The sequence below is a fragment of the Columba livia genome, chromosome Z (genome assembly GCF_036013475.1).
Source record: "Columba livia isolate bColLiv1 breed racing homer chromosome Z, bColLiv1.pat.W.v2, whole genome shotgun sequence".
NCBI lineage: Eukaryota > Metazoa > Chordata > Aves > Columbiformes > Columbidae > Columba > Columba livia.
In genome coordinates, this window is record NC_088642.1 from 77,402,920 (window position 1) to 77,416,334 (window position 13,415).

General features: G+C 38.2%; 1 protein-coding gene across 3 annotated transcripts in view; it reads right to left on the reverse strand.

Annotated features, from left to right (window-relative positions):
* The window catches only part of SSBP2 (single stranded DNA binding protein 2), a 186,798-nt gene that overhangs the window by 43,264 nt on the left and 130,119 nt on the right, over window positions 1-13,415 (reverse strand). For all 3 annotated transcript variants that reach the window (XM_065046440.1, XM_065046441.1, XM_065046439.1), the window contains one exon: window positions 902-961. In XM_065046440.1, coding sequence (XP_064902512.1) covers window positions 902-961 — 60 coding nt within the window. The remainder of the gene's footprint in view (window positions 1-901; window positions 962-13,415) is intronic.

The window sequence follows — 13,415 nt, forward strand, 5'->3', positions numbered from 1 at the left end:
CATCAAGCTTTGACAACAAAAACAGCAGTACTGGAAGTCTAAGTTGGATCAAAAAACCCATTCCATCTGTCATACCAACTTTCCCAATATTGTAACTGACCCAGTTTTTCTTTCAGAGCTCTGCTGATATTTTTCTGTCTTCTTAACTCTAACTTTTCATCTGCTGACAACCGCTTTCTCCTCCTCTATCTGCACTATGGAGAACTTAAAAATACAAATGCTATCTGCTTGCAGAACCGTCTTTTCACAGATGGGCCAATAAAGGTCTTTGCTGACGAACAGCAGCTCATTACTCATTCCTGTTACACTAGCATGTATATCCTCTGGTGGAGATGAGATAAAATTGGGAATCTAATTCTTTTATGAAGTCCTCATAGTGTCTATAAGAACCATAGAGTACTTTATGATATCTGTTTCTCAACAATAATCCCCATATTTACTGTGAAATAAATATACTTCATATATCCCACAAAGAACAGGAGGGAGTGATGCATTTTACACAGAATTAAGTAAAAATAATTTTCAGAGCTAACTGCTTCATGTGGTTAGGAAAGCTTGGAGAGTGGAACAGCTATGGGGATGTTCTCAGAGCAGGCAGCACTGGCTGGATGAGGTTAATGCAGCATCACACAGGACAACTATATCCTCCCCCTGTAAACAGGCTTAATGCACAATACATTTTGAGGTGTAGACACTAATTAAGCACAGGAAAATGAGCTGGGAGTGGCATGGTCACACCTTATCAGAACAACTATTTAATGGTCAGACAAAATGTGGTGGAGAGGGACTGAGTATGTTTTATAGCCAATGAACCACTGGTAACCAACAAGACAACATGTCCTGTTCCCAGCACTGAACCACTACCCTGGGCCACTATGGTGCATTAGCGGTAAATTCTTACCTGATTGGGTATTCTTAAAGGTGGCCTTGGACCTCCAGGGTACCGAGGGGACATGAAAGGCTACGGAAAAAAGCAACAAAAAAATTAAACTTCACTTATAAATACTGCATTGAGTCATTGGGAGTAGGGCTTGTGCCTTGCTCACACCTCAGGCATCCAGCTCACACATCTCCTGAGAGCATTCAGTGTATTATTCCATGATGTTTATCAGAACTAAATAAATTTAGAGATTCTTAGCAAATGCATCAACCAAGATACATTATTTAAAACTCTGTTATAGCTACTGTGAACACAGAATATAAACAACTTAATGCATTAACTGTGAAGAAAAATAAACCATGTAAATCATATGATCATATAATCACACATCTGTACATTTGAATGGAAAAGAGGGAAAGATAAGAACTCTGGAATATAAAAGAAAAATCTTCTTGGGACAGCAAGAGGTGAGTAACAGCATAATGATGGCAAATATTTTCCGTTTGGTTTTTCATAATACAGTATAATGCAACAGATTTAACTTGTGAGGGCACAGATTTCAAGTTTATGTCATAATATATTTTTAGCTTTTGTGCTTTATATGAACCATATTAATTCAGTGTTACTCCTCCCATCCCTCCATATGTAATTCCATGATCACTCAGTACATCTACTCTCAAAACCAAATATACATGCAAATCTGTCACACCATCCTGCTGCACCCTGTGAGGTTCTAGTGGCTCTGGGCTGCTATTATACAACTTTGTGGCCCACAAAGAAGGTCAGTCCCTTAAACCAGGACCACAAATAAAAAATAAACAAATGGCAATACCAGCAAATACATTTAACAAATCTGCTTATTCCATTCTGATGTGTGACAGTAATCTACACATCTAGAAAGCTACAAGATCAGTGGCAAATGTGAGATCTACAGGAAAAATGCACAAACATCTGACTAAACAGATGATGAAGAGGATCATTTTGGCAAGCAAGCATACCTATAACTGCAGAAGAAAATGAAGAGCTATAAGTATGCTATGACTGTGAAGACAAGGACAAAAAATACTGATTCTTTATATCATGAAAGACAAGCTCACTTCTGTTCATGACACTGTCATTGGAGACATGGGAGAGATAAAGGAAAAAGATTCAACAGAACCTTTCCCACCTCAGAATCAGATGAAAGCTGAAATAATGTAACCTACATAAACACACGTTCAAAACAGGTACTAGAAAGCCATTTGAAATACAGAGGGTTTACAAACTGGAGAAGAAAGTTCAATGGCAATTGTGGAAAGAATAATAGAAAGAGCATTTGAAATTATGTGCTATAGAAGGGGAGGCTTCTCCATGCCACCTCTCTAATGATGAGATTCTGTGATGAGAAAGAAAGAGAAAAAGGGTTGAGCATGTGGTGAAGGCTGTAAACTTGAACACCCTTGTAAAGCAGTAAAACTGTGAGGAAATTAGAATTTCAAAGAACTTCCATAAAGGTCAACCAAGTGCATTGTATGGAGTGCAGCACACTCTGGTGCATGTCTCAGATTTGGCTCACCTCCTCATTCCGCAAAGAAACCTTAAATTTATTTACAGTTGTACAGCTCATAAAAGTGAAATCAGCAAAGTCTCTCAAGTCAAGCGTATCTTAACATAGAATCACACTATTAATATTAATACTATATATAATAGTGCATTATTGGCGGAACAACTATGCTTTTCAAGCAGGATGGAAGCCTGCTTGTCCCCTCTCTTCCCAGTGGGTTACCCTTTCTATGAAGTTTATAAAAATACCTATGAAGTAATTTTTTTTTAAAGAACCAAAATTTTATTTATAATATTTGAAACAAATACTGTCCTGCATGAAGGAGAGAAAGTGGTTTACTCGCATACAATAAGTCATAATTTCACTTTTCAAAGTATGAGTCACATTGTTTCTAATTCCTGACAATCAGAGTCCATACTTTTTGTTTTGCTGTACCCCTGAGGTCAGTAGTTGCTTCAGATTTCTGAGAAGGTCTAGATCTAGGAAGGTCTCAAGTCTACTTAATATAAGCCTCAGAGGGTAAGACTGGGATTCTTCTCTGCAATGATCTATGTCACAAGTTTGCCTTGTTTTGAGGCATTGATTCCTAAGCAGGCATCAAACCAGACTTTAACTTGAGAGCCAGTGCATCGATTCTCAACTGACTTGTTAGTTCACTGCATGGAATAACTACAGGAGCCTTTTTGATACAACTCTGTCTTAAAAAAAAGGTTTATATACAGCAAATATTTATATATCTGTGTATTTCCCTTAAATATATTGGTGTGTTTTAGTGTTCTCCCATTCTTTAAGCAACTGAACCCAAGTGGAACTGCAATTAATGACTTCAACTAGTAAATTTCAAATAAATGTTATGATTCTTGGTGATCCATGGATACCAACACTGCACAGTTCTATAGGCAGGAACACATATGAACAACTGGGGAAACACAACTAATGTTTTGATAAATACAGCACTGCCGAAAATGGTAAGATGGTGATGTTCAAAGACAAATCTAAAAAATTTACACTGTTTTGGACCAGCATTTCATACTTAAGTTTACCACAAAAATTCCACCACCAAAAGAAATACTTTAATATCCTATTTTTTGTGTCAGTTACTAAACTTCTCTCCCTCCACCACCAATGTCATCTTTGTCCAGAGAAGTTCTACCAAGATATATCAAGACACCAAGGAAATTCTGTGGGACAGTTTAATTAAAATATATTAAATGAACAACTTCTCACTAAAATAGGTGCATATTTTTCAGGCTTCACAGACACACACATACTATTAAGCACTAGGCATTCTGAAAGACAAGAACTCAACAGCAGGCATTTTTGTCATATGTGATGTTTCAGTACGTTCTTTGTAATTAGGAAAAACAAGCTGACATTTAGTCTCTGATCTAGTTTTATTTTATTGTTAACAGTTGCTGAAATGACCACGGCTTAGGGAGGAACAACCAAGGCCTTAAATTTCTTATGGGTAGCAGCTCTCTCCTTGACTTCTTGGAAACTTTTTCTTTCCATTCACTTAACAATAGTGCAGCACATACACCACAAGAAGTAATGGATTCAAAATTTCGCCACTAAATTAAAACCAGTGCTAACAGGGTTTTAACTGGTCTGTGCAGTGCTTGTCTTCTGAAGGCAAAACTAAATGCTTCACGGGTTGAAGACTCAGACTTTTCCGCTTGCTAGCTCATCCCCGTCTCAATTCAAAATTCAGCATCTTGATAGTCTAAAAAACCTTTAATGGATCCCTCCACTATGTGCAGTAATGCACAATGTAGAAGAACACTTCTTCTTCCAGCTAAGGATTACAGACATATGACTCTTCAAATAGTAGTCAGGGTAAAAACAGCAAAAAATAATTGATCTGGAAACATATGCGAAAAGATAGGTAAAGCAGCAATGACTTTAGAAACCAGCTAGGGAGAACACAGTGGGGCACAAGATGTTTTATCCTAGAGCCTTCTCTGTGCAAAATGATGTAGGATGCTCTTCAAATAATATATCAGGCATTTCAAGGCCACATCTTACTTCAGATTTTGCAAAGCCTCTCTAAGGGAAACCAATCTCTTGCAGCTGCTCTGACTAAGGAAGAAGGGTATTACCAGAGCGGCTCCATCCCACGGTTATTTCCATGTGCTGAAATGGCTCTGAAAGGCTTCCAGTCGCTACTGCAGCCTTCAGATCCCTCTAACCCGCAACAGAGACGTTACGCTGAATATGAGGAGCTGTAAACAACACTGTTGTGCACTACCCTAAGCTACAATTAACTTCTCAAATGAACATACACTAATGGATTAAGGAAAACAAGAACAACAACAAAAGAAAAAAATAACAACAACAAAAACACCACCAAAAAAAGCCCAAGAACCCCAAACCCCAAAATAACCCAGAGTCAAACCCAAAAGAAAAATTAAAAAGAAAATAACATTGTTTTTTTTAAAAAAGCATGTCATATGTAAGGCACAGCCGAGATGCCACCAGCACTTGGAAACACGTGTCATACAAGCTGCAGCAATAACATGTGAATCTGGTAAGTGATTTTGGAGAACACCTAACTACACACATCTGCGAACACTGTATATTGTAATTACTGCCTCCAGGTACAAAACTCAGTAATTTAGTAACACAAATAGCATCTTGAAGGCTGCTGTCATGATTCTGACACCAAATGAATGTAATTGGAAACTTCTACTAAACTCTGTGAAAAACAAGCCGGATAGGCAACCACTTTTGTGTAGTCACCTCAGTATATATTTATTTATCAACTTAAAGTAAGAACAAAAACTACTAAAAAAATAAAAGACTAAAAGAGAGACTACACAAAATAAAACCAAGATGTGAAATGTTAAGATTAGTAAGCTTCCTACTCTTACTTATAGCATCCTGTCATGTCAAATTGCTAAAAAGACTTGAAGTAAAGTTCAAGAATTTGAATGACAGCGACACACATTCTAGTACTTTTTGTTATCTTCATGCTAAAGAAAGAATCCAGCCATGTACAAGAAGAGTAAAACTATCTTATAAACTTCGTATGTAACAGAATTCTGTGTGTTGCATGCGTGTGTGCATCTTCAATGTCAAAACTTCGTAAAATACAAGAGGACAAGCAGGCAATAGATTTCTAGTAGAGAAATCTTTGAAGAAGAAACACTGAAGAACAGTAGCCCCACTGCCCACATTTTGATTGCAGTATTCAGGAAAAATATTTTCACAAAAAACATCCACCAGGAAGCTGATGACACAAAGGCATAGAAAGTGGCATATTTCTCTGCCAATTGTGCAATTCTTATTTTGCCTTCTTTTAGCTGTTGGGTGACTCTAGAATATGGTGTGGTTTAGTTTTCTTGCACCTAATAGTGATGGAATAAAAGAAGTAATAAGATGGTGTTCTGAAAGTATGAGAGATTGCAATAAATCTATTTATCTTTAAATTTACTTTGCTTCCAAGAGCTGGGAATATAATTTACCTGCTTCCAAACAGAGTGGGGTTTTCGCATTGATATTTTTATCCCTTTTCTCTCATAACACTAACACTTATCAACCACATTTTGCCCCACACAAATTGCAAAATTTACAGTAATACACAGTCAAAAAACTAATCCTGAATATTGCTTACATTTCAATTTGTATTGAGACTGAATTCCTAATGAGATTGACTTTACTGTAAATATCCATATCTGTTACAATATGTACATATTACGTGATATGATATGAATTGTTATCCTGGACAGCACAACCTCACGTAACAAACCCACAGACACCAGGGAAACACACAAATGCAGTTCAGAAAGAATTACTGCAGATATTGGGCACGAGTAATGGAGAGGTGCAAACATCTGCTAACCATAAAAATACCAAGAGCTGAAATGCCAGTGCACAAAGCTTGGGCTGAGTAGAGTAACATGAAACTAATACTGGTTGAACAGGAGAACCCTGTCTACAAGGCACAAAAATACCCACCTGTCCCAGTCAGCATAGCTGAAAATAACAATGTTAATGTAGGTTCACATTCATATCTTCCCAGCTAGGTGCAATAAAAGGCTTTCTCGGCTTGGGAAAATATGTGTTTGCGTGGTCAAAGTAGGAGGGAAGGTTTGTTTTGAAACACAACACCGATCTGGTTTGCCTGACGACACTCAAGGCCACCACAGAAAGCTGGGCAGTGGTTTCAACAGGCACAACCGGACAAAATATACCCTCGGAGGGTGACCATCTCCCAGCAAAGTGACTTACTAACTATAATGCTTGGAGCCCCCATGGGGGTTGTGCTTGATGCACCAAGTGCTGAGGCCACTGATGATGTCCCCTGTGCAGCTCGGCCCCCAGGCTGTGCCCAAGATGATGGCTCCCACAGAACATCTCGTGAGAGGCAAGGTGTTCTACATATCTCAGGTGCTTCCGTGCAGCATCATACAATCATAGAACAGTCTGGGTTGGAAGGGACATTCAAAGGTCATCAAATCCAACCTCGATGTCATGAGCAAGGACATCTTCACCAGCTCAGGTTGCTCAGAGCCCCGTCCAGCCTGGTCTGGGATGTCTTCAGGGATGGGGCACATGCCACCAGTGAGTTCAGGTGGACTCTTCTGCCTGCCAGGGACCTCTGCTCTGCCGGGGCAGCAATGGGCAGCGGAGAGAGGATCCACCTCCAACAATGGCTCCATCCAGACCTGGTGCCACACTCTTACTGCATGTTACATGGCTTAGGAAAGCAGAGGAATGGGTTCTGCTGGCACCACACGGTGCTCTGCAGGGCTTCCCAAAACCATGTCTAAAATAACGGATTTAGAAGCAAACAAAAACTAGTTATAACTGCTTGTAAGCATACTTATTTTTTTTTTTTAATCCTGAATTATCAATTTCAGACCGATCTCCTTAGATTGTATGTCTCAACACCCTCAGAGGTAGAAGATGCTCCTGACCGGAGAATACCTCTTGGAAGAACAATAAGCACACCAGAAATAAAAGGGAAACACAGTTTTAGCAATTGGTACAGAAAACGGTTGAAATGGTTTTAGTTGGTTTCTGTAATTCAGTCACCATAATCTAAACACTGCTTGTCACTAGAAGCTGAAAATGGAACCACAGACTTAATTTGTGCACACGCGATGAGAAATTATTTAAATTAATTATGCTGCTACTTGAAGAGCAGGTATTGCAAGAGCGTCCAAGCTGCCACCATCAAGGTCTCAAGCCAGATGGGAATTGTCATAATGACCAAAACTTTTCATTTATTCATTTAAAGCTCTACGAGAAAAAAAGTGAAACAAACAAAAAATATTTGTTCTCCTCTCCTCCATTAAAAAATTAATTTATTTGCCAAGTTACATCTTCTGTCTCTGAAAATACAATTCATATTCATGGTTTTTTGTTTTCAAACTATTTTCCCTGTTAAAATGACTGACATCATTTAACTACTTATAGTCCAAATGGTAAGATATAAGCGTGCTTGATATTTTTATTTAATTTTCTTATTATGGTAGCAGTACTGAAAGATGACAATGAGGTAACATTTTAACATATCTCAAGACTCAAACTCTTTATAAAGTGCTTTAGAAGTGCTTTACAATCAGCACTGGTGTGCACGCCTCCATTCTCAATGAAATGGGGTTTTGTACTCTTGAAGAGTGCCAGTGCTGAACTGTAAAATATGTGTAAATTGAATTTATCCAAGTCTGTTTACAATTCACACACTTTCATTTATTTTGTTTCTTCTATGTTTTTTTTTTTTTTTTGTATTCAGCAATAACAGTCACCACAGTCGTGTAAGACACTCTTCATTAACACATTTTAATTCTAACCAGGTCTAAGCTAAATTAGCTCTCAAAAGGACACGCTTGCGCTGGCACAGCCTGCTGATAAGCACAAACATGAAACTTACCCTCCCCAAAGCTCGGACACGATATCATCAGTTCTTAACAAAAAAATATTCTCCTATTCAACTGCATTTTTCTGTTAGTTATACAACACTTGTCGTCCCCCTTTGCCCCCCACATGGCTACCACAGTGTTACAGGTCTTTGGTTTATATTTTGCTAAAGCATTTCAGACATTAAATTTGGGTTACACACTACACATCTTGTAATCTACCATTACATATCAAACTAGGTGTTTTAATCTACACTGTTTCATATAAAGTCATGTTAGATTCTCAGCACCAAGACAGTATGTCTCACTACACTAGTGTTTCCTGATGACCAAACCTAATTACATGAGCAAGTTATTCTCTGCGCTGCAGAAGAAGGTCCCTGGAAAAATAATTTATGTACTTATGATTTTCCAAGAGCAGCCTGACATGGCCCAGCAACCTCTAAACAGCAACACTGAGGTGTGATTTAATTTAGAGTGTAAGCGTAATATATATATTTTTAAATCCTTCCACTGACCTCTGTCTTTCACATCTAAAATTTGACAAGTTAAAAGAAAACTAGCAATTCAAACAAAATTAAAGCCTTATCCCTGATCAAGAAATACAAGCCTCATTCTACCAGAGAGAAGAATATCGTAATACGTACCCTGCACACTCTGCGTAGAAAAACCAAGAAACAAAACGTCTTTAAAAAACAAACAAACAAAAAATCAAACCCAAATCTTTTGTTCCTAGTTAAACATTTCTCTGTGATGCTAAAAGCAGGATCTGCCTGATCGCCTGGTTACTTTTCCAGAAATTTGAGAAGGTAAACAACACTAATTTTGATGACAGAGGATCTTCAGGAATTGTACTGTGTTACATCTGTCTCACTTCGTGGTAAATATTATCCCATGCTCAAGAAGATTTAGCAAGTGAGAAAGAAAGCAGTGAAGTTCTGCATATTATATTTAATGGAAATTTTGAAAGAAGTGCAATTTTAGAAGGGCTCTTATTCACATGCATTTAAACCAGCTTAATAGCTTTTAAATTTTAACACATGCAAGTGTTAGAGAAAACACAGTATTTCAATCCTGGGAAGCTAAAACAAGGACATCAAAAAGTATGACCTTCTCTAAAAAATCAACAATCTGAGCTTTTAGAATTCAGACATCACACACACAGATCACTACACCTGAGAAAGCGTTTCCTTAGATTGGTTAAACCTCATAGTCACCCCTGGTTAGGATATACAGTTGATTTTTTTGAAAAACTTTGACAATGACAAGGCAGAGTTTGTCATTCCTGCTTTTATGTTTAATAAATATAATCTTTTGAAGCTACACACGTTATCACCATCCAAGGATTTTGGCTTCAAACCCAAGCACCCAAGCTCATGTAAAAACTAAGAACCAGACCACAACAGGAACTGAATTAACCTCAGCAGATGGAAGCACTGCATACAAACGGCAACCCTTCCCCTGCTCTTCAGTACACATGAGCAGCAACTGTAATGCCAGTTTTGGTGTACGGACAGTAACCTTAAATTTCTGAGGTTCATCTCACAGAGAACTTGAATTTTCAGGATAAAATTCAAAAGTTCGCCACAGATCTCCTAGGCAGACGATTTGTGCCCAGCAGCAGCGGGTCTGTGGCTGCTCGAGATGTGGATGTGGAAGGGGAGGCGGGGGATGCGTGGGCTCAGAGCTTATTTAGCTACTCAAGCTGAGCAGTTTTAATTTGTTCTAACAGTTACGAGCAGTAAAACCATTACCACAACTGCAGGGTAGAATTATCCAAGCCAGCAGATGTCGGACACCTCTGTCTTTTCAAAGCTGACTTTATTCCTACTATTTAGAGAGAACAAAAAAAAAAGAGAGGAACAAACACAAACTAATTGAAGATGCTAATCCCCTCTCACATAGTCTAAAAATCAAAGTAATTTTTAAAATTAAAATATTTTAAAATATAGCATGATACCGGCAATGACAAAAATGCACAGATCCCCATTTTGCAAAGAATTAAACATATGCATAATTTTATGCACTTGCATATTCCCAGTGGGTATCAGTCTGCTATACCGGGGTTTGTGCATTTACAAACAATGGATATGCTAAAAATACAAGAAAATTCTTCTTTCTAACATTAATTATATAAACACAGGAGAAAAAGTCCCCCTTAAAACCTATTTTCAATGTTTCACACATCCTATCAAAGTTGATAGCTTTACCCACAAGCTGTATTTGTAGCTTTGCTAACAATTCATTCACTTGCAGTAAAGTTTTAACAATTCATCATACTTTCCAAGCTTCTGGGACTTCACTGTACGTGCTCAGCTCAGGGTCCAGTTCTTCACCTTTTCACTCCCTCACTTGCAATTATCTCAATTGCTCCACTGGAATTTAGGATGGGCGTGAGCATGCAGCAAAACCAGCTAACTTTGCAATCATGATCCGCTTAATTTTTAATGGTTGGTATGTTTTAGTTTAAAGAAAAGGTACAGGTGATGCTGCAAAAGCAGGGAAAACATGAGTATTAGCAGTGAAAGGTAAGCATCGAAGAAGGATGCTACTGTAACAAAATGTGGCTGCTTGAATGAAAATTCAAATGGGGGATAATAAAAGGTAAATGTCCTGGAAAACTAGGAAACTACATAAGCATTAAGGTAAGACAATAATTGAAAGAGTTCTAAAGGGTTTAAAAAGAAACAAAATGTTTTAGTATTGATATAGATACACATTTTGGTCCTGCAAAGACCAGTCTCAGAGATGCCTGCATCTTCCAGCTTTAGTCATGTAATTTAGCAGCTGGAATTAGGAATCCTCATTCCCTGTGCAAACAACGACCCCTCTGTGGACAATTCATAGAAGTAACACAGTCACTCCAAAACGGCTTTAAAGGGACACGGGAGGATTTCTCCTTCCTTGTCTTCCTTACTGCTGGATGGCTGTTGCAATGAGCCACCTGGGAGCAGGTTCTGCCAGGGCAAGGGGGCCGAGGCAGATGATCACGTACCCAGCAGACCCCCGGTCAACACTATAGTTTCCAGGAGACACACACACACGTGAGCTAGAAAAAGTGAGTGCGAGGACGGGGTGAAACCCCAAACGAGCTGGTTTAACCCCAGCTGTCATGGAATCAGTCGTAAAGGTGCTGTCCCTGTTTGTCTGGGAGACTTCAACCAATGACTTCTAAAAACAAGAAGATGTTTTACAGCCTTACACAGAAGCCTACAGATCCATTTTCTTTTTATTTACAAACAGGTCACTATTTCTATATCAAAATGCAAGAGATATGTGTTGTTACTGATTTTTAATTCACTAACTTTTGGTTATTTTCACTACTTAAATGCTATTTAAACTGATTTTTTAATATCAAATAGCAATGCCAGGCAGGAAGAGAAACAGAAAAGTTCTTTCTGCTCATGTGTCTTACTGAAACGATGTTCTTGTAAAGCATGAGGTCAGCTCTACAAAGCTAAAAATAATACTTTAGAATAATACAGGTTGAGCTAAAATGAGAATGAACAACTGCCACTAGATGGCATGACAGCCTTACATTATTTCAGTGGGCTGGGTTTAGGTTGGTATTTTTTTTTCCCCTTTATATAAGAAGAACATGTAACATTTGTATTTCAAACAGGGTGTCGACATATCTTTCCCATGCCATTCCGACCATATCTCATGATTACAAGTTGGTGAATGAAGCAAACTACTTGACAATTCCTTTAGAATATACATGCACTACAAAAGTAAGGTTTAGTGGTAAGCTCGACTAGAACAAATTTTAACAAATTTGCTTAAAAAAAGGTTATGGATTTAAAAGAAAGAGCACTTCACTCACATTTGAAAATGCATAGTTAGTGGTAGATTTTTTTTAACTAGCAAATTAAACAAGTCAACTGCCAATTAGTAAATAACCTGCTTCTTCTAAATCTCAGCTGGCACTCCATGAGTTAACTATTCAGCAGTGTCTCTCAGGTGAGTTAAATACAAACGCAATGTTGTTACCTGCCTGAGTGCCTTTAAAACAACAGACAGGTTCTTTATACAGATGCGGACATGCCAGACTTTTGGTCAACCATGTAATAAAAGATATGAAGATAACTGGGGTTAATTATATATGCGCTTAAATGTTTCTCATAATTGCACTGCAAAAGTAAGCAATCAGGGTCAGATATTCTGCAATGCTAGTAGTCACTGACTTGGAGGAACATGATGAATTAGATGGATTAGAACACAGAACTCTGTATTCAGGTGTGTTAAAACTGGGAAAGTAACTAAAAGACAAATAAAATCCTGTGAAATCAATACTTTCCATTCTGCTTAAAAATTCAAAATACTTCAGTGAACACAAGCTCCAAAACTTCTGTCCAGCCTCTGTTTATTTGCTTATCAAAGCCGATATTGTCCGCAGAGATCAAATAAATTACCTGCGAAAACAGAAAACTAATGTATCTTAATTTTTTTTACCCTATTTAAAGTGAAGAGATGAATGCAAATGGTCCAGTACTTCACTACCTGAAAAGCAGCCGTTTGTACGTGAACGCAACCCTCGTGCTTCCCATGGGTACACTGCTGTGTGCTGTGGAACAGAAGTGCATCCAGGCTTTAAAATTTCCATTACGATATTTCCAAACATTCGTGTCCTTATTTTCTAAATGCATAGTGTACCAGGATGTGCAAGTTTAAGATATTATTTTTTTCCAATCTTATTGTCCTCTAAAAGAAGGCAGTGAGGCTCTGAGCAACCTCATCTGGGTGAAGATGTCCCTGCTCATGGCAGGGGTGGCACTGGATGAGCTTTGAAGGTCCCTTCTAAGCCAAACTATTCTGCAACCCTATGATTCTAGTACAGAAAGCTTTGCAGACCCTGCTTTGTCTGTGAGGCACTAATGCTTCTGCACTGCACAGAACCAGTCCTAGCAAAAAAATGCTGCCTGTTCTCTGGCCAGAAAGTGAAATGAGACTGGATGATGTGAAAATCTGAGTGTCTCTGAATTCCATGACCTAATCCTCTTTGACCACAAGTGGGTGAATTTGTCTCACCAAAATGAGTTTATTAGAACCTTGCATAAAGCTTTGGCTACTGAGATTATGCGCATCCTCTAATGTCTAGACCTGAAGGTAAATAACTGCTACAATCTTA